Source organism: Sturnira hondurensis, unplaced genomic scaffold, assembly GCF_014824575.4.
Source record: "Sturnira hondurensis isolate 20B ecotype Veracruz unplaced genomic scaffold, ASM1482457v3 Scaffold0007036, whole genome shotgun sequence".
NCBI lineage: Eukaryota > Metazoa > Chordata > Mammalia > Chiroptera > Phyllostomidae > Sturnira > Sturnira hondurensis.
Genome location: NW_028079667.1, coordinates 4,123,805 through 4,148,365, shown reverse-complemented (window position 1 = coordinate 4,148,365; position 24,561 = coordinate 4,123,805). Strand labels below are relative to the sequence as shown.

At 38.1% G+C, this 24,561-nt stretch overlaps 1 protein-coding gene across 1 annotated transcript; it reads right to left on the bottom strand.

Annotated features, from left to right (window-relative positions):
• Positions 1 to 661: 661 nt before the first annotated feature.
• Positions 662 to 22,684, bottom strand: FGF5 (fibroblast growth factor 5). Its single transcript, XM_037051082.1, has 3 exons — positions 22,300 to 22,684; positions 14,895 to 14,998; positions 662 to 1,343 (listed from the first exon to the last, which is right to left on the bottom strand). The coding sequence occupies exons 1-3, from the start codon at positions 22,643 to 22,645 to the stop codon at positions 996 to 998; spliced, it is 798 nt and encodes a 265-aa protein (XP_036906977.1). The 5' UTR covers positions 22,646 to 22,684; the 3' UTR covers positions 662 to 995.
• Positions 22,685 to 24,561: the final 1,877 nt, after the last annotated feature.

Below are 24,561 nucleotides of genomic sequence, written 5' to 3'. Positions count from 1 at the left end.
GGTATTTTAAGTACTCCAATCTCATAGTATATGCTTGAGTGACAGAATAAAATGTTTTTCTCCAGCTGCTCAGGAATGAGGGTAGGGATTGATAAAAGGAGAAATAAAGGCAAGGCAGAATGAGATTATCAATAGATGCTGTAAACTTACTACACTTGTACCTCTAATCCTCTTCCTTTTCTCCAACTTTTAGTTCCATCAGAAAGTTCTTATACTGTCTTCTTACTTCTAACCCATTATAATTCAGCCACAAAAGGGGTAGGATTTCACATCATGAATTTACAAACACACACACACACACACACACACACACACACAAATCTGAGCCTTTGGTGTATTGAAGAAAATTTAAAAAATTTTAAGATGTAAAACTAAATGTACATTATCTGAGGTATGGTAAAAATAATTATAATAAAAATAAAAAGTGCAATGAATAAGAAAAATGGAAAAGAAATTCACATGTTACACATGGGTTATAAACATATTTATAATTCATTAAAATGATTGTTCATGTCATATTAATTAAAATAATAAAAGTAAGAAAATATGCTCAATGCAGAGGTACTTTAAAAAAAACAAACAAAAAAACCCACCAAAAGTTAATAAAATATTTTATCTGCATCAAAATATTCTTTGGAAACCAAAAATAAAAACGTATCATGTGTTTTCTTTCGGGTTGATATGTAAAAGTCAGAGAAATACATAGTCCACACTGTTTAACTCTTTGAAAATACAGAGTTCTGGTATGCACTGAGCATAAAGGCTTTATGTGTTACTGAACTGAAGCGGGGTGCTCCCTGTATTTATACAAAGAATTCCCATTCAGTTCCTATCAGAAAACATTTTTGTTTCAGTCACACCGAAACAAATGACCTGACTTCACTACAGTGTGGTAGAGCTGAAGCTATGTCCAAAAATGTTTCTACAGATCCATAAAGACTCCTGTGGAAACTCCTGAGGGGGAAGTGTGCTTTCTCACAAGGCCAAGTTGAACATTATCCAAACCGAAACTTCAGTCTGTATTTCACTGTGTTGGGACTCTTCCGGGGCGCAGAAAGGGGAACCTTTGGCTTGATAGGTCCAGGTGGCTTTTTCTTCTCAGGAACAGTAACTGTGAAAGAGAGTTCTGGTTGCTCCGACTGCTTGAATCTGGGCAGGAAGTGGGTAGAGATGTGCTGGGGTTTCACCCGGGGGCTGCAGCCCCGTTTAGCTTTTCCTCTCTTGTTCAGGGCCACGTACCACTCGCGTCCTGTTTTTTCAGTTCTGTGTATTGCTGAGGCATAGGTATTATAGCTGTTCTCTTGAAATCGCTCCCTGAACTTGCAGTCATCTGTAAATTTGGCCTGGGAAATAAAAATGTAGAATGTTTTTAGTGTGTAATAAAAGAGGTCTTGTACTATTAAAAAAAAACACAAGAATTCCATCGCCCGCTGCCCTCCTACTACATTCTATTTTGTAAGAAAGATTTGCTTTTTTAAAAGTCACTTTAAAATTACTATTTTGTTTCTAGAGTCCTACTTAGTCATCCTTGTAAACTGATTTCTGTCTGCTATGTACTTAGTAAAATAATATCAATGTATATTATTGATAACAGAAAACTCTTAATATATTTAAATTCTGTTACTGCTTTTAAACTACTTTTAAATTTGTAGTTAAAAATTAGCTTATAAGATTTTCCTCTGTTAAGCCATCAAGAAAATAGAACTATATTACTCAGAAATAATTGCCTAATAAAATATGAATTCATGTTCAGAGAAATGTGGTCATGATATTTCTTTGAAATGAGAGTATGTTTTTTCAGTGTTATCAGTAGGATTCATGGTACTGAGAGGGGGGTAACATATGGCCTTATTAATATTGCATGCGTTAGAGTCCTTTTAGTAAAAAATATATCTTCGCACAATGATACAGAAGAGTATAGCTGATGCCAGGAAGGAAAAAATTACTTTTTGAATCATTAGCAACACTTCAGGCAAATACTGACCTCTCTCTGTCTCCCCCATACACACACACAACATCTGCCTTTGAAGTAGTAGAAATAGTAGAAGAAGCAGACAAGTCAACGTCCGTCACAGTGCAGCCTGATGCATAAAATGGAATTATGACAGCAGTATGCAGAGTGTGCAATGCTAGGGTACAGGAAAGGAGTCTAAAAGGATAGAGGTAGTAGGCAAGAGGGCTGGGAAGCCTTCCTAGAAAAGGTGACATCTGAACTCAGTCTTCCAGTAGTGAGTGGTCAGGTAATGAAGGATTTTCAGGGAGCAGAGTTGGAACAGTATGTTCACAGGTCAGCATGACGCTACTGTAAGTAATTCAGTGTAACTTCCACTGAGGATGCACAAAAGAAGGAACAAGAGATGAAGCTGACAAAGTAGGCCAGTACGAGCTCTGAAATGGGTAAAAGAATATGGCAAGAGTCTGGGAAGAGTCTGAGCATGGGTTCCCTGTTCTGTCAATTGAGGTCTTAGCTTCAAGCTCCTCATATCCACAGTCTTTACACACATAGGGCTATTGTGAAAATCAAAATATTTTTCCAAGGAAAGATCTGTGGCTTTCACCAAACACAAGAGTTCATAACCCTCAAAACAATTAGAATTCCTATTGTAAACCAGACCACTAGGTTTTACAACCTGGGAGCACATTTGTATAGAAATCCTGGGCTTAGAAATATATACATATATATTAAATATATTTATATAAATATTAAATAGATATTGAATGTATATATTCTATATTAAATACACACATTTAAAATATAAGCATCAAATATCTGGTGCCTACATATTGAAACATTAAATATATATAAAAGAAAAGTCCTCACTTGGCGTCATTCTTGAACACAGAGGATTTAAGTGAACTGGTGTATGAGGAAACCAATGTTACCATAGTCTAATTGATATAAACACAAGTTAAGTTCCTACAACATATTTTTTATCAAAAAACACCAAACTTCTAAATAAAGAACCAAATATTTCTAATATTAAACACAGGAAGACAGAAAGTTTTACTAAGAAACATTAATAAAAACAAGAGAATTCTTTTCCAATCCGCTTCTTGTAGTTCATGGTGAAGGAAGCCCTGGGACAATTCGACGGGTCAGTTCATTTCGTGGGCATGTCTTTGGGATATGGGAGGGAACTAGAATCCCCAGAAAAAACCCACCCAGACAGGGGACAATGGCAGACTCGACACAGACAGAGACCTGGGCCAGCAATTGATCTTTCCCCCTCATCAACATTATAATGAAACAATATTGAACAAAGCAATGTTATTTGAAGACCTGTTATACATGATATATTTTTATATCAGACCAAGATGTTCTATACTGGAATTAAAAGTCCTCACTTTTTCTAATAACGCCAAACTTTTCTCTGCAGTATAGATCACAACACCAACTGGAAGCCTGGACACTGGGAGGCAATCTACACAGATCTGTTGAGAGGGCCACACGGAATATTGTTTATGCAAAGGACGGACAATAGAAGCTGACCAGTTCCAGACCATTTCCAACAGCACATTTACCTTATGTTTGACAGTTTACATTCAGGTGTAGTTCAATCAATGAGGCTTTTTATTTGGGGGCTATGAAGGTATATATTTGGATTGGCCAGGTGGCTACTGGTGATTCCCTGGATTTGATCTTTAGCAGACTGGGAGGAGGTGTTTTAAAGAACCGCTACCTATGGCTTTTTCTCATCCTATAATCTATTGCTCACATCTAGGCCAAGGTTGACACTGACATCACTTTAGAAGAGCACATTTATTGTTTCTATTTTTTAATGAAAAACAGTTTCTTACAATTCAAATCTAGATTTGTCTATAGTTGCCTCGCTCTTTAAAGGACTTACTTTATTTTTCGGACTATAAAACTCATCTTCCCCCCCCCAAATTTGGGAGGAATAATGGTTATTAATGCTGCTGTTGAGTTCTGTTTACGTTTACATTGGTGAAATATTATGTTATTTATGTTATTGAATATTTTACCACATTTTTGCTTCAAAATGTTTTTCTATTTCCCTCCACTAAAATCTTAGGTGTGTCTTATGGTCCCCAAAATATAAGTACATGTTCTTTAATTCAGTTACATAACCCCAAAGTTTTATTTCAAAATAAAGGCTATAGCCACTTGGAATGTTTTCTGCTATGTAAAAGGATAAGCATTTTAGAAAGGTGTAGGAAGTCTCATTTTAAAAAGTAGCAGGGCCCTGGCCAGTGTTGCTCAGTTGGTTGGAGCGTGGTCCATAACCAAAAGAATGCAGGTTCAATTCCTGTCCAAAGCACATGCTTAGGTTGCACGATTGTTCCTGGACCAGGTGCAGTTCAGATGCCTACAATTCCCAGTACGCAGTGTATGATCCCCAGTCTGGGTGCGTATGGGAGGCGACTGATGGATGCTTCTCTCCCTTCCTGTCTGCCTTTCTCTCTCTCTAAAAGCAACAGGAAAAAAATGTCCTAAGTCGAAGGTAAAAAAGACACAGCAGATATATTTACCCTGCCTCAGATATTTTTTTCTTCAAATGCATTTGAAAACATTTAAAAATAAATACATAATACATTATACTTTGACCTGACTCCTACCCGTTTCACACACACACACACACACAAAAATCCATTTTCCTAAACTAGAGATAGTTGTGATTGCTTTTAACTTTGGCAGTTAGAATTAAGGACACTGCATTATGTAACCTATTTTTTTCCTTGGCAGTGTCAAAGAAAATAAAGAAAAAAGCATTTTTTATTGGTGTGGCACATATACACACTGGCCCGCAGTGAATGAAACCTATAGCCATTCCTCCCTCTTGTCTTCATGTGAGTAAAAGCCCACTAATACCACCTTCTAAAATTAGTTAATCTAAAAGCTTTCTCTTTTCTTCCTCATGACTCATGTTTAGAAGTTCTTTCTTAAGATAAAAGATGGCTGTTCAGGTTCTGGATTTTTCAAAGGTCACCTAACTGTCACGTGGGTAGAAATTTTCCCAATCTGAGGGCCCACACACTACTCACAGTCACTCAGTCCCTCTAAATCCCGCGTTAAGACAGGGGTAAAGGCAGTCAGACTGTTTTGGCTTTCTTAACTGACTTCTAATTTAATGTTTTGTCTAAAAAATTCCTCCTGCTACAATGGAACAGACCCATTTGAAACAAGCATTTCAGTGAGTTTTTCATCTGGAGATTTGGTTTCTTCTTGGGGGTTCGACTGTTCCTGTCACTCTTCTTGAGAAGATCGTGACCCTGTGCAGTGCATCTCTGTCTCTAAAGTCACGCATGAAGCATCTTTACAGCAGAGCTAATAAGCAGCATAGGTCTTAGCTACAGTAGTTTAAATATATATACATTTACCATTACATAATTTTGCATAATAAACTTTTCAGGCTACTTTTAATTTTTAAAATCTCCTTTGAATTACAAAAAGTTCTGTAGCAAAATATGTATTTTTAAAAATAGAACTGTATTATTTCCCTAGGCAAAGTGAAGTTGATATGAAGACTTTTTTTCCCTACAGTTAAGCTGTGGACAGGGAATCAGATTTCAAATAAGATATTGAAATCAAGACCCCCATTACCTCATTGCCCTGCCTCCACTGATCACTACGCAAAACCAATCATTAAGATGTTTGTAAAGCATACCTGTTAATGTTTCAAATTCATTTTTTACAAATTTATTCAATAGATGTTTATTGACTGCATTACATGCCAGGCACGGTGCTAGTTGCCACATTTACGATGAAAAACAGTACACACATTGTCCTACTTGTGTCTTTGTTGACTTAAATTATCTATGTTTTTAATTGATCTTGCAAGTGTAAAAACAAGTTACACTGAATGGGATATTACTTGGCTGTAAAAAAAAGAATGGAATCTTGCCATTTGTGACAACATAGATGGAGCTAGAGAGTATTATGCTAAATGAAATTAATTGGACCAAAACAAGACAAACCCCATGTAATTTCACTTTTATGCGGAATCTAAAAAACAAAATAGATGAACAAACAAAATGAAAAGGAAACAAACTGGTAGATACAGAGAACAAACCCTGGTTGCCAGAGAACAAAGGGGTGGGAGGGTGGGCAGACAAGGGAAAGGAGAGCTACCTGACAGGGTTTAGGAATAGACTGACAGCCATGAGGGGGAAGGGGGAGGGGCATGGTGAAAAAAGGGGATTAAGAAAACAACACCAAAAAAACTCACAGACACAGACAACAGTACGGTGATTACCAGAGGGAAGGGGGATGGGAGGAGGGTAAAAGGAGGGAAATGGTGATGAAAGGAGATTTGACTTGGGGTGGCGAACACAAAAATATACAGATGATACATTACATAATTGTATTAACCAATGTCACCCCAGTCAATGCAATGAAAAAAGCAAAAACACAAAAAAGAACTGAAAACATCAAGTTATAAAATAAATAATGGAGATGTAATGTACAGTATAGGGAATAGAGCCATTAACATCATAATAACTGTGTATAGTATTAGGGGGTACTAGACTTATTGTTGAGATCAGTTTTAAATTGTGTGTGTATATATATATATATATATATATATATATATATATAATCACTTTCTTGTACACCACAAAAATAATTTAACATTGTATGTCAACTATAAATAAAATAGGTTTTAAAAATAGTAATTACAACAGAAGTTTCACTCAATAAGCCATAATTGCATAATTAAAATGAAATGTTTCACTGAGCTAACTTCTATGTAATTTAATATAGTCCTAATTGACGACACAAATACAACTTAAACTATTTTTGCTTGAATATCCAAATTATTCAGAGAAGGAAAAACATGTGGTGTTGCCCTGACCCGTGTGGCTGAGCTGGTTGGGCATTGTCCTGCAACGCGGGAGGTGGCCGATTGGATTCCTGGTCAGGGTGCATGCCTGGGTTGCAGGTTCGGTCCCCAGTCAGAGTGCAAATGAGCTGCAACCAACCAATGTTCCTCTCCCTCACTTTATCCCTCCTTTCTCCCTCTCTAAAAAATAAATAAATAAAGTATTTTTAAAAAATGTGGCGGTGTTAAGGAAAGCAAGAACTTTAGAATTAGAGGGACACTTTGCCTTGACTGTGCTCATCTCTTCATACGTAAGGATACCATGGATATTTCAAAGACCGATCAAATCAGTTCAAAGAAGATAAAACTTTGATTAACTGGGATAGCCGCCCCCCCAAAGTAATTCTGGTTAATTAAAATCTGAGGTTCAACTAAACCAAACAAAATGCTATGTGAAATGGCATTTTAAAATATTACTAAACCTTTTTAACATAGTTCTGTTTCTTTTGGTAAATAGTATGTTGTAATATAATTGAGGATCTTGTAATGAGTGAGTTGAAGCCATGCAAACAAGTACCAATTCTCATTTTGGGCAACTAGAAAAGTAAATGTGCAGTCTGTGAAAGAAGCATAGAAAGAGGAGTAAATTTGGATTAACATCATTACAAATCTTGGTGTTTGCTACGTATTTAATCAATTTTAATTCTTGATTTCACTTTCTTCCCTTGCTTTGCCTCTTTTCCTTAAACTTTATAAAGTTAAGGAATAATGAACTAAATATGAATAATTAAAATGTTTTATAGGCTATATGATTATTAAATAATTAAATACTATTATAGACTGCAATACAAACAATTATGGACCAAGCTGTGCCCTAAGGAAAGTTTCCTTTCTGTATGCATCTCTACTTCACTCTCCCCTGCATCCTTAAAGTGCTTCTTTGTTCCCATCCCCCTGCCCCCCGTGGGGCACCGCTGAAGAGTGTCCTTTTCCCCAGGCTGTTCTGTATGGTTGTGTGAGATGTTCCCTGCACAAAGGCACCTGCCTTTGATGGTGAGTGAAGGCTGAAAGCCAGACCTTGGTGCAATTGCTCCCAAGCAGAATGGCCCAAAACAGGGTTCCATGCCGGCAAGGGGACTGCCTTTCACTCTTTGCTGTAACAGAAGTCTCACATGGGCCAGTCGTAGCCATACCATGCTATCTCCAGGAAATGGGCATATTTCCTGTTTGGCCCTGCCCACCTGTCCATTTCATATCTCACTTCTTCATACTCAGCCACCAAATAAACATGTAAGTTGGTTTCATAATAAACCAACCTGAGGTGATGTAGTGAAGAAATCCAACTATAGAATTTCTTCTCCAAATTTCATGAATTGACTTAAAGTGACCCAGGGGGCTGGTTCAAAATGCAAATTCCCCAGAACCCATCTCCAGAGATTGTGTTTTAGTAAATCTGCGGTAAGACCTTGGGTCAGCATCACTAATCAGCATCCCAGGTGATTTTGATGCAGGTGAGGTGAGGACTCACCACACTTTGAGATCCTAAGATAGAAGTTTTCTTTCAAATGTTCTTAATTACTCAATAAAACTGGGCTATTTGGGGTATTTTACATATATTACTTAATTCTCACAATTATTAGGATTTTATCCTGATTTTCTAGTCAGAGATGTAAATAAAATGATTCATCTAAAACCTCTCATTTATCAAGTACCAGGGTAGGCCTGTGACTTAAATCCCAGATTCAAGCTCTTTCCATAACACCACGCCACCCAAGGGCACGCCCTAGGCTTTTATAGTTTCACTTGCCCTGAAGTTGCTCAGTGTTAAAAAACTAGTGAAAACCAAGTGCCATCCCCCAAACCATCAGAGAAATGTAACCCTATGTCTCCCTTTAGGCTGAACTGAATCTCTAAAGCTACAAGTCATTTCCTCACAACCAAACTTCCTCAGCAAAATAGGTCTTCCAACCAGATTTATATAGGGTGAAAAAAAGACGGGAAACTGGTAATTACTGTAAAGGCAAATTCCTGAACCCATTTTGAGCTTGAATTTCTACACATTCACCTTTATTATGTAAACGGAAGCTTTTAGAGGGCAAGGGAAGTTTTTGTTTGAGTGTCTTTATATAGCGCATAGTCTTGACCAGTGCTTAATAAGTTATTTTTTAAATATTTTATTTAATTATTTTTAGAGAGAGGGGAAGGCAAAGAGAAAGAGTGGGAAAGAAACATCAATATGTGGTTGCTTCTCATGTGTCCCCCACTGGAGACCTGGCCTGCAACCCAGGCGTGTGCCCTGACTGGGAATTGAACCAGCAACCCTTTGCTTCACAGGCCCGTGCTCAATCCACTGAGCTACACCAGCCAGGACTTAGTAAGTTATTTTTTAACGATAGTAACTATTGCTCAAGCTTCCATTTCCCCTTAACATGCCCAGCTCTAGGGCCACCCACTCCTCTTCACTCTGCTGGGCACAGGAAGTCAGTCCAGACTCTGACCCCAGGGAAGCCAGCTGACACCCTCTGAAACCAGGGAAAGAGGACGTTCTGGTCCTTGCTTAGGGGTGACCAAGCACATTCCATGCCTGTTTCAGAAACTCTGCAATTAGCTTTCCTTCCAAACATGAATCCCTAAAACCCTGAGGAACAAAAACAATTTCACCACATGCTTCTGTCTGGATCTTTAAAGTAAGCTAAAACATTTTTCCCCAATAGGTAAGGAGCTATTATGCATACTTCATGAAAAGACCGAAGAATACATGATAACCACCTTTTCTGGGATTTACACTTTTGGAAGAAAAAGTAAGATGCACAATAGAATTCTGAAAGAATTATGAGATTATGAGCACTGGAAATCCTTGCCATCTTAAGAGCTTAAGCCCGGGAATTTTGCTTTCAAATTAAGTACCTTGGAAAAGGAAAAACTCAGGAGATAAGGATCTACATAATACATGAAAAGTTTGAACCCCAAGAGAAAAAGGTCAATGATAAGTAGGATATGGGGACAGTCTAAATATCTGAGGGGTCACAGCTGCCTGACCCCCAAATCAGGAAGTCCTCTGAGAGAGGAGATTGAAGAGCATCAAACAGCTGCCTGAGAGCAAATTCAAGATCCTTTTTTAACATGAAACGATGATACACTTTTCAGACACTATTCTAAGTGCTTTATATGTATTGTTTCATTTAAAATGCTCAACCACCACAGTAGATTCTACCTTGCATTTTCCTAGTTTTAGAGTTGGTAATGCCAAGGAATAGAAAAATGAAGGGGGATGATACAGTTTAAGTTGAGTAGAATGACACAATCTAATTGAGTTTTTAACCACCACACTCAAGGCCTCTTACAACTGGACCCACCTCAGATAAATGCAGAAAGGTTCTCAGTGGGACTCTCAGTAAAGACAACAAACCTGAGGAGAGAACAGGAACAGTGTCAAGAAGGAACAGGAACAAACGGGCAGAGGGACAGAGACAGGGAAAAAAGGAGGCTCAGTTCTGTAAGTGAGTCCAGCCTGGGAATGAGTTGAGAAAGAGGTCACGGGGGAGGTCTGACTAACCCCACGACCGTGTGGGAAGCAGTTTTCTACTCCTACTCTCCATGCCTCCCAACTCATTTTGGGAAGACCATTCCTCCTTGTAAAGAACACTGAAAAAAGCTGCATGGCAGGATTTCGGTTGCATTGTATACTTAAAGTGTACACCAGCAGAAGTTTTAAGGATTAGTAGGCGTATGTACCTTGAATGAGTGCAGGGAGCAGTGTGTACAGAGATGGTAGAAGTTCAAAGAAAACTTCTTGTCAAATTTACAAAAGAAATCAGAATGAATGTTGCCAAAGTCTAACCATTCTGGGCTGATGGAACCCTGTACCATCTTTGTGTCCATTGACAATGAAGCATTTCTAGATGAAGATTTTCTGTGGACAAAACAGATGTCTTTTCTGTTTTGAGAGTTCATCTGGACAGGGGTTCCCTATGAAAGTCATCACCACATTGAATAACCAACATTTGTAAAACTCAGTAATTTGCTCAGTGGTGAGCACATCCCCTCCTATCCAGATTTTAAAAGCAAGTATTAGAAAATACAGAAGTAGACGGGGATTAAAAGATTTCAAAAAGAGCTTGAAATGAGTGAAGAAGAGAGACAGGTGGTGTGAAGAGGGTGGGCACGCAAAATGTTCTAAGGATGAACCACAGTATGCATTCTTTGAAATATAAAAAGTATTATTAAATCATGAAATTATTAATTCCTATACAATGATAGATGAAAACAATGTGCCAGTAATTAGTTCCAAACAAAACATAGTATCTTCTTTCAAACTAACTTTTAAGTACCTAGCATTTTGGCCTATAAAGACATGGGTCTTGTTCAGTCACTTAACTCTGTTGACTTAGGAATATACTGAACATCTCAGAGACTCTTCCTCACCAAATAATGTAATGAAATAATGTGACTGAAAGAGCTTTGAAAAATTATGCAAATACATTATTTCTGTTTAATAACTAATATTTAATATTCTGATTTGTTACTATAAAAATCAAATTGAGAATCTACAATTATCCGTGAATACTTTTTAAAAGTACAGATTTACTTTCTCCATAAGTATATGAATACTATACATTTTAGTACAAATTTACTTTGTAGATAAAAACCCTAAAACTACTCTTTATTAATTTTTTTAAATTTTCCCAGTTTTATTGAGACATAGTTGGCATGTAACATTGTGTAAACTTAAGATATATGTGATGACAGTCTACACATAGCAGGTCCTCAAATATGGTTGTTTCTTTCAACATCATTTTATTATAACATTGATGAGAAAAAATCTATTTTGAGTCGAGTCTACTGTCCGCGTGGAGTTTGTATGTTCTCCCCATGTCTGCGTGGGCTTTCTCCAGGAACTCCAGTGTCTCCCCACATCCCGAAGATGTGCACGTGCGGGGAACTGGCATGTCTACATCGCACCAGCGTGAGTGCATGTGGGTGAGTGTGAGCGCATCCTGATGGAAAGGGTGTCCTGTCCAGGGTGTGTCCCCAGCTGGTGCTCTGAGCTGCTCCCTAGGGCTCCGGCCACCTGTGACCTGAACTGGAGTAAGTGGCTTCAGAAAGAATTCTCATTCTTGTTCTCATTAATCTTTCTTAAATGTCTGTAGAGCTCATATATGTTTCCATGTTTAATATTAGAAATGTTTCAGATCTTTATTTGAAGCTCGGTGATATTTTATGATGAGATATTCCATAGTAGTTAAAGTGTTTATTTCAATTAGCCTGTAGTAAACTGGTTTTCCATACCCATAGTTTTGCTTGAAGTTGCAGTTTCCAAGAGCTTATTCATGACACTGAGGACTCACTGTCATGTTGAGGCTGTATGTGTCTCACAGTGATTACAAAGGTACTCGTTAAATGCCTCTTTACAATGATTAAATTGAAAAAAAATAACAAACTACACATTTAATCCTGAAAGTAGAAGGGTTTGTAGCCTTTTTAGTGATGCTGCAACTTTATAAAACAACTAAATCAAATACTGGAAGTATATTTAATGTGACAAGAACAATTTTTCAACATGTTTAAATAAAAACTGACAACAGGAAAGAAGCCATCTGTGCTTAAAACTGATCATTGCTAGGATTAATACTATTTCTAAATTCAACTTCCTTAAAAGCAAATCACTTTATAATTTAATTAGGCTTCCATCTAGAAAAAAAGTGCTAATAAAAGCTCTAATAAAAGAAAGCGGGCTTAGACAACTGGTTTAAAAAGAATCCACATAACCATGGGGCTTAATTTTTTATCTACAATTCAGCTCAAACTCATCAGAATGACTTTTATATCAAAGAGCTTCAATGAGTGACAAGAGCAAGACTTGCTTTGTACTGCTTAAAAGTCATTATTCCATGAAATAACTTTAGTCTGCCAAGATGAGACAGAGTAACAGATGCTGTTTTTACATTATCTGCATTATTGCAGCCAGCCGTCCTTAGACATTTGGGTCAAATTTCTGGAAATTTGTTACTTGCTTTTGACACAGGATTCATGTATCCTAACCTCTCGGTTTGACCTTTCTAATTGGCATCCATTTGTAATACTTTGCTTTCTGTGGCAATTATCCTTAAGCTGGCCTAAGTTTAGTGGATTTTTTGCATGTTCTAAGACACAAATCTGAATATTTGAAAAGTCAAGATTTTCACTCAAAACAAACCAGTAAGAAAAAGATTTTTTTACATGCACCACATGTTATTTTGATGTTTAGATTTTGAAGATGTTAATCTTTTTATAACTTTGAAGCTGACTGAGGAAAATTTATTTCATGCAGATATTTGATAAATTGTTTTCTATTCTGTATGTGGATTTTTCACAATTGATTTTTAAAAAATAATGTGGCATGTCCTACTTTTCCAAAGCTATGCAGAAATTCGCTCCTTAAAATAATAAAACAATAAAAAGTAATTATTTTATGAATGCTATATTATACCTTGCTAAAAGATAATAACCACCCCAGAAAATCAAATAGGTAAATCTTTTAAAAATTCTGAGAGTACGTGATTAAAGAACTTAATAAAGGTTTTTATTTATTTTAATAAACTGAGATTTCAGTAGTTTATTATATTTAGATAATCATACACCGATAACTAATATTTGTTGAACACTTACAAATGCACCAAATACTAACATAAAAGCTGTATATGTATTATCTCATTTAATCCTCAAATAGCTATAGAAATAGATTGAATTCTACTGCCTCCTCCAAGAGGTATTTAACAAACCACCTTTAGATTGTTAGGGAAAGGAAAATTGAAAGTCTTACACATTGTACCAAATAGAATTCTCATTGAATTTTCTAAAGGACTGTAAAGCAGAAATCATAAATGATAAGTTTCAATTGATTGCACTCAATTAAAACTTCCTATATATTTTGAAAACTGAAAAAGGAATGGCTCTCCAATTCATTTAATAAGAATTAAAGGGCATAAGCATTAAAGTACTAGCATTAAAGACTTGCTTTTTGCAATGATTTAATGCGACAAAGCGTAGCACACTGCAGTGCACATAATACACAGTCCACGGACTGGTGCAGCTCAGCGGGTTGGAGCATTGTCCCACAGAGCAAGAGGTTGCCGGCTCCACTCCTGGTCAGGGCACATGCTTTGGTTGCAGGTTTGGTGCTGGTCAAGGTGCACACAAGAAGCAACCAATTCATATTCCTCTCTTATATTTATGTTCCTCCCCCTGTTTTTCTCCTTCCCTTCCCTTCTCTCTGCAAAATAAATAAGTAAAATCTAAAAAAAACCAACTTAGTATACTATAGAAAAGGTATAAATCACTTTTAAGTGCTATGCATATGTACTGATACAAATTAACAGAATCTGTGAGTAGGAAAACTAAGCTAAACATACTTTATTAACTTTAAAATGTGTCAATGCTTCCCAAGTAACCAACATTCTCAGAATAAAGTACAGAACTCTGTCATTTATAAATTGCTCACAAACTGTATAGGTGGTCTGAAGAAGTGTTTATGAGTATAAGTTAAGTCTTCATAGTTTTAATAATTGTTTTGATGCCCCAAAAATACAAGGTGAAAACTTTGCAAATGGATAAAATAAAATTTTTCTATGAAAGGTCAAAATGTTCTCATTGGTTTCTTTCCTCAGTACTTGTTAAAATGAAAATAAATTATTTAGAACCAATTGTTGACATCATGAATAGCTTGTAAAATTAAATAAGAACCTAGTCAACTAAATGCACACACACAACCATCATAGCATGTAAATTTAAAATGTTACATAATGTATTATTTCCATAATATTTCTTCTCACTGGAACCATTCTAAGAAATAAGTAATGGCAATCACTTTGAGAATGCTATTTTCAAATGCAATTACCTTTACAATTTTTTGCAGGCTCTATCTTTTCAAGTAAATAAAACATTTACATGGTTATTTACAAAAACATATACAGTGTTTTTGGTTAAATGTGCATATAATTTTATAGAAACAATAAACATTTTGTTCTCTAGACAAACTGTGCTATCTACTTACTAATTTCAAAAGTCGCTTCATTCCATTTTACAAATGTAAACTCTCCATAACACCTTTAACAAACATAAAGTGGTTCTACTTACACTTGCATGGAGTTTTCCTTTTTTTGACATCGCTAAAAATTTGTTGCTGAAAACTCCTCGTATTCCCACAATCCCCTGAGACACAGCAAATATTTCCAAAATACCTAGGATGATAGAAATCCCAAAATAAAACACAGACTCCTCCTTGTACCGTCATGAAGAACCAAATTTCTACATATATCATGTTTATTCTTTATTAATGTGATTTTTAAAAAGCATTTAACATTTTTTTGCGATATTCACTATGTTTTTTAAAAGGCTAGCCATAAAATGTTCATTTAATATGATAGATTTCAAGATTCAAAATGTAGTTCTGCTTCATTAGTAATTCTTTTCTTTTTTTGCAAATAATAAGTCACTTTTAGTAAATAATGTTTGACAATAGAATCTTTTCAACTTTTAAAGGAATTGAAGGACTTTTAAAATATGTTTTTCAAAATGACTTTATGCACTGCTTTCTATCAGAAGTAGTGCAATGTTTAATATTAAAACTCAAGACTAGCATAAACTGTTGAAAGATATAAAAATACTTATTTACATAAAAGAAATCCCTCTTCTCAAAGTATCATAATCACAAGAGTACAAATCAATATATACCATACTTAATCATTTAGTGAGTAGCTTATTTAAGATTACACATAAGATACTAAAAGCATTATAAATCATTTGGGATTGTTGGCTCAATGAAGTGTTTAGTGGATTATGGCTTGAGACATCTTGCATTTTGAATGACTTTTCTCAGAAAAAATTCAATGAAGTATTTTACTATGTTCATGCTTATATTTAGTATTACCAAGTCAAAGTTGCTCTGTCTCCTATAATAATTTGAAAGCCCAAATCCACTAGGTCAAGAGAATCACACACCACGGTTCATAGAGCATTTTTAAAAATGAAATTCAGTGTGTATATACTTGGAATTCCTACCTGTTTTATAGTCTCATATATATTATATAAACAAGAAAAATGTATAGTGCTTTTTGTTAATTGCTTACATCAAATTGGTTTAAAAAAAGGACAAAATAATATAATTCGCTAATACTACAAAGAGGCCTATCTTCTATCTTAGAAAGTAACAAAGCAAAGATGGGAGGGACAGGGAAAATCTATATTTCAATCTATAATACTTTGAGTATATACTATATAATAATGAAGACCTCACTGTGGAAGAGAATAATTCATCTGTTTTTCTTGAAATAACCATCTCCTCCTGGAGTATTTTAAATGCATACAAAAATTTATTCAACTTACAAAAAAGCAGTATATGGATATATATGTACATGAAAATTTTTTTAGAATATCCTTATCAATTACTGATGGTGCATAATGTGAGTTAATGCCTATAATTGTAACAAATACTCCTGCTTATTTGTTCAAATTGATTTCTGAACAATACTTGATCAGAAAGCTTCGTGGGGTGAGAAGTAGCAGAACTAAGTTTTCTTAACCTAGAATAAATAAAACACATCTCAAGAAAACTGCAGCTACCAATTTATTAGATGTTTCTTTAAAAGGAAGAAGAAAAACTAAAAACTGTTAGACAGGAACTTCTTTTGCTTATAGAAAGAAACTGCTAAAAAACTTGTTTCAAATCCTTTTTTGCAAAATGTTTTCAAAAATGCTATTTACAATATATTTGGCTATAGAAATTATAAACTATGAGGTGCCTCCAAAGATTTAGAAGTATTATCATTTTACCAAATAGTAATGAAGCACACAGAATATTTTTATACTTAAAAATACTCCAAGGTAGAGCAGGTTGAATAATATTTGTAAAGCATAAATAGAAATCTGCTAGAAAGTCATATTTCTATCAAAAGTACAGAATGCTCTTGATAAAACAGCATTAATGGATTTTAGGTCTCTGAAAGGTTGTGAATGCTGTGTACTTGTGTAAAATCGTGAGACGGGGGGGACAGGAGATATTGTCCGGGTGTGGAATAATCGCTGCCAAAGAGACAATGTGGCATTTGTAGGAGACTTGGTTGCATGTTTTGCCCCAAATTACCCATGATTCTACATTGTTAGAAGTGTTTTATTCCACTCTCTGTGGAATATGCAAGTGCATTGTAAATTACATTTTGTAAATGCAAATGCATTGTATATTAGTGAAAAAGTACATTGCAGTATAAAAGGCAACATTCTCATTAAGTATATGTATTTGCATGCTGACATTTAAGAGGTCAAAACGAAAGGGTTCTAAAAATATTTGTTTATGTAAACTATTGGTTTCTAAGCACTGACATTCTATTTTTAAGAAAGACCCATTTTCACTCATTCAACTTGTTTCCTAACACTGTGCCTTCTGTATGCATATACGTTATGCAAAATTTGCATTGTAATGAATTTCATATATGGGGCAAATGAAATAATACCTTATTTTATTACATGTTGCATGGTTTCATTTCTTATAAGTCTCAGTGTACAAATGATAGAGTGCCTGAAAATAAAAGGATGTTATCATTTTAAGAACATCATATTTAATGAAAAGCTTAAAAATATTTTTACTTATATCATTCTATTTAAAATTATGAGGAATAGAGAGTAAATGAGATTAAACAAAATAATGGGTTTTTTCACATACGACTTTGGTATGATCTTCTAAGTCTTCATGTAATTATGTCACAATATTACGAATGTTGGTAAGATCAGAATTTCCAAAGTAATTGCAACAGTAATCTTACAATATTTTTTTCTAGAATATTAGAGCAGTCAATAAGCCCCACAACTTCCTGCCTCCCTCAGGAGATTACTATGATTTTACTGTGCTAAATCTCAGTGAGTAACTCACGAAAGATTTTCTACATAACATTCTAGATAATAAGTCTATGTGCATTAAATCACACAGATCTAAATTCTAAGAAACATTTCTCTGCAATGAATTCTTTTCTCAATTTCAGTAATTCCCTGACTCTTTCTGGGAGTCAGGAGTAATAAATTTAATGAGCATTTACAATTTACACTGTGGATGCCAAGATAACATTCTTAAGCAAAAGTGTGTTAAGTCCAAGTGTGTCTCACAGATCATAGATAGTCAATGAATGTTTGCTAGATTGGACTTTCCTTACCTACTACCTCTCTTTTCATTTTGAGGACCCGCCATATGCACACATCTGTAGAAGTGTGTTTTAGTACTCTCCTGGCCAGGGGAAGAGGTCAACATAAATTAATTCATATTAAAGTGTAGGCAGCAATGTGTTGTATTTCCTAGGGTGCTCACATTTAAGAGCATCAAAAGAAAAGGGCAGTAACACTGAAGGAATTCTCTGGGTGGAATTTTGGGGTTGATATCTAGGTTGTAGGAGGCAAGCACTTGGTGTCTCCCAGATTATACACACAGCTGTTTAATCCACTGACTTACAAACACAAGCGTGCATTATATAGTATTTCTGTAAGAAAATACACATTTAGACTTTTTTAGTATGTTACAGATTTTTAAAACTATAAAACTCTATTAAAGATGGCTAATACAATTATGTAGGCTTCTTCACCCTTTTCTCTCTATTTCTACCTAGTGAATAAGACACAGATAGTCCATGTATTCAAAAGCTTTCAACAGCCCATCTGAAAGTCTTCAAGGAAAAATAATTTAAAACTGAAATTTCTCTATTTGTGTTCACATAGGGACCAATATGCTGCATCATTATCAAATCTGAGTTTTAAAATATCCAGTTTATCTCTCTTCATTGATTATATTAGTAACAGAATTTTTCCACTAGAGTTTTTCTATACAGTAGATAGAGATTTTGATTTATCTAGGTTTGGGGAACAATATAAAGGCTGACCTTATATGACATAAATATTGATAGTGAATTCAGATTTCTAAAAATCAGTAAAATTGAGGATTCAGTTTAACCAAAATATATGATTGGAATTTTTGTATTTTTTATGAAACTTTGGCTTTCTATAGTCATAGCCTTAAACTTTTGCTCCTTAGATTGACAATTATTCAATCGCTTATTCTTTAATGGTCCAAGGTAAGTCAGCAGCAGCATTGTATTGAAACTAACTTTACCAAATATAAATGAACGCAAAGCCTTTATTACTACTCAACAGTTGTCTGTCATCATCTACCTTTGTCCCATTTTTCTCAACTTTTCTGTAGTATCACCTCACAAAGAGAGTTTGTGTGCAATGAGCTTGATTCTTCTCTCTGTGTTCGAAACATGGGATAACTATTGTGTAAGACAAGCTAAGAATATACTAAGTGTATCCTTTAACTAAACAAACTGTGTTTCAAAAATTCATGGCCGCCATGTACTTCTGATGGTGAAACTAGAAAACATTCAGTTTACAAAAATTTTGCTGTCAAACGATAGTTGAAAAACATATATATATATATATACACACACACATATATATATATTCTCACAAATATTACAGAAAACTATTGAGCTTAAAAGAACCTGTTAGAATGCAGTTTTATGGCAAAGTTCTGACTCCTTTCTGAAGTAGCAAGCTATGACAAAAAGTAGCTTTCTGTCACTGCTCACTCATAGACAGTAGAACTAGAGGATCAGATAAAACTCTGGTGTACCCTCTATGACCCCAGCTCCCTCGGTGTCCCTTGTGAGACTCAGACAAATGTTTGCTCGTGTACCCTAACCAGTGTGTCAAAAAACCATCAAGTGTGGACCCTCAAAGAGATAATTAGGCCTCTGTTCCTCATTCACAGCTACGTAAGGGCAGAGATTCATTTTAAATTTCCAAATTACATGTTACCCTGGTAAACACGACATATTCCATAAATTCTTCATGAGTCAAAGGTAGCAAAATCTTATGAAGTAGTAGTGGACACTTGGGCATCACAAAGCAGAAAAATCAGCATAATTTGAACACTTTAGTCATCCTTTCTTCTGCGACAAAAATGTATGGAAGTCAAAAATAAAACAATCCCCCAAGAAATCTAAAAGTCCTAAAATATCAAGTTGGGGGACGTAGGTATTCTAGGTGCATGAATGAATTAAAAAATGAATAATAAGTGAATGATCATGTGACATGTGAAACATACACACTGAACTCTGTGAGTTGTAATGAATTAAGAAATTGTTAGTTGAAAGAAATTTTTAGTCACTGTTTAGAAAACATCCCTGTTCTTTTGTAGATACTTTCCAGGTGGATTTTAAAATAAATCAGACCTTGGACTTAACATACTGGTCAAGGTCTTCTTTAGCTGAACATATTCTTTGCTGAGCTATCCTTCTTTCCCTCCCTATGCTTTTCTGCAACTGACCCTTGAACAAGGCCTAAGCTGCAAACGTTTTTTTTTTTGTCTATGTGTTTTTTCCCAAGAGAAGAGGGTGAAAGTCTCTGGAATAAGTCCGCTTTTCAGAGACACCTAGCACACGAAACCCACCCCAGACACATTCTTTCACTCCCCTGGGACCCAACTGCTGCCTGATGCATGTTAACTTTGGGTCTGTGCTGGGAACACGGAAGTTTTCCTCTGTGGATACCAACTTCCTAGATAAACAGAATAGGAGAGGTTTTCACTGAAGAAAAGGAGAGATTCCCAGCAGTAGGAAATGAGCTCTGATGTCTGAAGTAGTAAAAGGTTGCGTGGGACAAAACAAGGACAAATAGAAATACTAAAACAGACTGAACTCTCGCTGACCCTGAAATCTCAGCAAATTTCCTTTCGCCCTACCACCAAAAGTAATGAGTTGTTTGTGAGAGTCAAATGAATCTTAAAACATAGGGCCAGGCTCCTGTGAGAAGCACCTGGGAGGCCCTGGGACCACTGGGGCGCGTAAGGAAGGCTCCCTGGCTGTGTCCGGGCCACCTCACCACGTGCAACACAGTCAGCTGGAGCTGCACAGCCGGAGTGACTAGTCTGGGCCGGAGGGGCGGGCAGCCACCAGCTTCTCTTCCGCAGCAAACCGCCAGTCTTTTTCACCCCGGCCCCTGAACCCCAAGAAGAGGCTTGCCAGCCGACCACCCCATCAATTTGGGCATCTCGAACAGGGCTCCGCAGGCCAGCCCTGCTGTGGCGCCTGCCCTTCTCTGGGGCCTGGGAAAGAAGAAACCCCCCAAATAGCCCATGTGGTCCTGGGTTTGAGAAGGAGAAAGTTACCAGCCTCAGTTTCCTCATTCTTAAACAAGGAATTTAATTGAGCAACAGAGTAAGCGAGCAATTTCCATGAGCCAGGCATTGCTTTACAGAAGAAAAACAATACGTGGTCGAAACAATCAAATTCACAGAGGGCTGAGATTCAAGTACACCTGAGAAAGACCAGGCTGACCTCCTGAGGCAAGTGACCGCGTGCAGCAGCGCTTTTTCCTGGAAAACATTTCCCTCTTTTTGGTATCTCGGGGACTGGGCTGTGACTCTCCGATGGAATAACCCCACTGAAAGAGCGACCTGTCCCTACAGAGGAAAAGCCCGGCAGAGATCGCCCCGGGACCCCACGCACACAGCCCCCAGCCACCTAGAGGCAGTGCGAAGACGCAGTGAGCGGGGTGATGGTCTGGAATTGCAGATAGAGTGGAAGAGAAGAGAAATGAGAAAGTAGAGAAAGAAATACCTAAAGAGTAAACTCAAGGAAAATTGAAAACTTGGCTTCAAAATAAAACCCTACACAATTTTCACCTGTACCAAATTGAACACCCTCCGTATTTCTTCTAAAAGAAAGAACTTTACCCTATTTGTCTTTGGGGACCAAAGGCTGGTCACTCTTCCTGACAAGGTGTTGTCTTGATCTCAAGGTACTGAACATTGCTAAACCCAACTCTGGAGCTAATACTTCGAATGTCTATCATGTTGCTCTTTCTAAAGATGTCCAGTTTTCCAGATCACTGTTTTCTTCCAAACAAGCCATGTCTGGTCTACCCTAGAAGGTACATGTATTTTATAGGTATATAGTGTGCAAATATATATGCACAATAGACATATGTATGTATGTATGGATAGATAGATATAAACACACACACACAATTTGGGGGTTTGGTGGCAGTGCTGGGGGTATGTGAAATTTTATTCTTCTAAAAAATACCTTTAATCATGGGTAAGAAAAAAGGATGCACTTTGATGTCTAATGAACAATGCTAACCTAGTGAACAGAAACTGAAGGAGAAAGAAGATTTTGGATTTTGCTCCAGGCATAGACTGGAGGCTCTTCTTTGGGACCAGGGCAGACTGGGCACATTAGGTGCCTATCTGTGCGCACCAGCCCCCCCGGCAGCCTGCACCCCAGGAATCGACATTCCATGTACCCACGAGTCCCTACGTGTGTGCACGCCACACAAACGCATCTCCTCCCCACCCGCCAGGCTGTTCTGAAAGCCAGCTGGGTCCCACCTACCCGGCCCTGTGAAGATGACCCGGTGGCCCAGGGAATAATGGGTTGTCCCTCCCGAATGTCTGGCCACCCGCTTAGGACTGGTTTTTGCTGGAGAGTGGGCAACTTACTTAACATATTGGCTTCGTGGGAGCCATTGACTTTGCCATCCGGGTAAATCTGCAGATGGAAACCGATGCCCACTCTGCAGTAGAGGCTGCCAGTCCGGCGCCCCGAGGGGGTCCACTGGAAACTGCTTTGCTCCAAGCCACTTCCTTGGCTGCCCAGAGAAGTCGTAGGGGAGGAGGAAGAGGAAGACGTCGCGCTACTGCTGCTCTGGCTACTGCTGGAGCCTCCCAGGTTTCTATCAGTGGCAGCGGGTCCGAGTTGCCCTTTAGGGGCGAGGAGCTTCTCCCCTTGAGCCCAGGCGCTGAGGATCAGGTGGCTGAGGAAAAGGAGGAGGAAGGACAAGCTCATTCTTCCAGCCGCGGGGGTCCTAAGTGCATCTTGTAGAGCTGGGTCTGGGCTCTGTAGCCCCCGCGCGGCTGCGTGCCTCTGGCGCTGCCCCCCTCGCCGCACTGGGTGGACATAGCCTCGGGAAAGACAGGGGGAGAGGGAGAGAGAGAGAGGCCACCCGAACGGCTCTCGGCGCTGGCACTGAGATATTTATAACGCCAGTGATCTCACTGCTCTGTGCACGCCTGCGAGGCTTCCTCTCACCCGCCGCTTTGTGTACTATCTGGCGGGTGCGGAGAAGGAAGCTGGAGGTCCCGGGGGCGGGGGTGTGGAGGAGGGAGGGGACGAGAGAGAGTGAGGGGGTGGAGGAGCCGAGTGCAGAGGAGCTGCACCCGGACGCGGGGCCACGCATCCCAGCTGTTCCCACGCGCCACGCGGCCACCCTCAGACTCCAGCCAAGGCTGCGCGGAATTCAGCTGCGCGCGTGCGGCTGAGTCCTCCAGGGACAGCAAAGGAAATGGGGGGGTTAAAGCGTGGAAGTGAGTTCCAGTCCTCTTCGCACACCTGCGTCCCAGCCAAACACTCTGGCCAACGCTGTCAGGACCCAATTTCCATGTTTCCTTTCCTATCCGCTGCAGATTCGGCTTTCATAATAACCCCGGGACCGGGAATTCCTAGGGACCTGCGTCCCACCGGGAGATCCCGCCACTTCAAGTGCTTCCGCGGGGAACCAAGCCAGGATTCGCCGTCCAACTTGGGAAAGATTTGGTGAGGAGCGGTGGAAGAAGACTTTTGGTTGTAATGGTGGTTCTTACTGATTAAAAAGCTAAGAGATGGGTTTATCCAGGGTTTAGAGAGCCACCCTGAGCCATTGTGCCACAATTTGAGATGCTTTGTATTGGAAACTCTCGGTGGCGCTAAACATTATGACGAATTTGTTTTTCCTTCTGGGAAGCCTTGGGTGTGTGTCTCGGAGGGTGAGCGCACACGCTTACTCACCCTGGGAGCCGGGCAAGAGGGGCAAGGTCTGGGCACTAGCATGTGTGAATGACTGTCCAGTTGCCCTCTCTCGCCTCAGGATCCCCTTGGCAGGAAGGATTAGCTAACAACTAGCTTCAGCTTACTCAGAGCTGCCACTGACTGAAGGACAGACCCCAATGAATGATTAATGATGCGCGCTGGATTTCAGGAAACCTGAGACCTCAGAATTTCGGTGTATGCAATACCCCCACTATCATTTATCTAAGAAATATACCTGACTTGCATTCTTGAAATATTCCTGTCTGAAAACATATTTGAAACTTTAAGCTACGCTCTGATACATTATTCATTTTAATGAAAAGGCTATGATTTTGACCGATAAGATCCATTCACATAAGCCAAAATTGACCCCATGATACGACCATATCCATTATTGAGTATCCACTTAAGGATTCCTAATTAAAAGCATTACAAAAAACACGTAGATTTTTCAAGATTGGAAATCTTCCATGGCCAGAATACACTTAACATCAAGGCTGCTGTAAAACAAATCACCTTGACAACTTACTAAAGCCGCTGTGGAGGAAAAAGAACACATCCCACCGAGATGTGCACAGCGGCCCTGACACTAGTAAATTGCTGTCTTGGGCTGAACACCCATTCCCTTCCCACTGTTGCAGGTTCGAACTCTACGCTTCTGGCTTAACTAGAGTACTCAGACCCTTACAAAGCAATCCTGAAAGTTGACCTTGAACGCAAACACTTGGTCCCTCAAACCAGTCCACTTGACCTCTTTGGATGAAAAATTGTGAGACCTTGAACACTGTGCCTTCTGCAAGTGATGCCTTTGGGTCTGTGACAAGTCTGTCGTGGTTTAAGGCCTGATGGTGCTGCTGAGTGCCATCAGTAAGCTCCTCTGCATGTATCAGTGGCAAAGATTTTCCAAAGTAAATCTA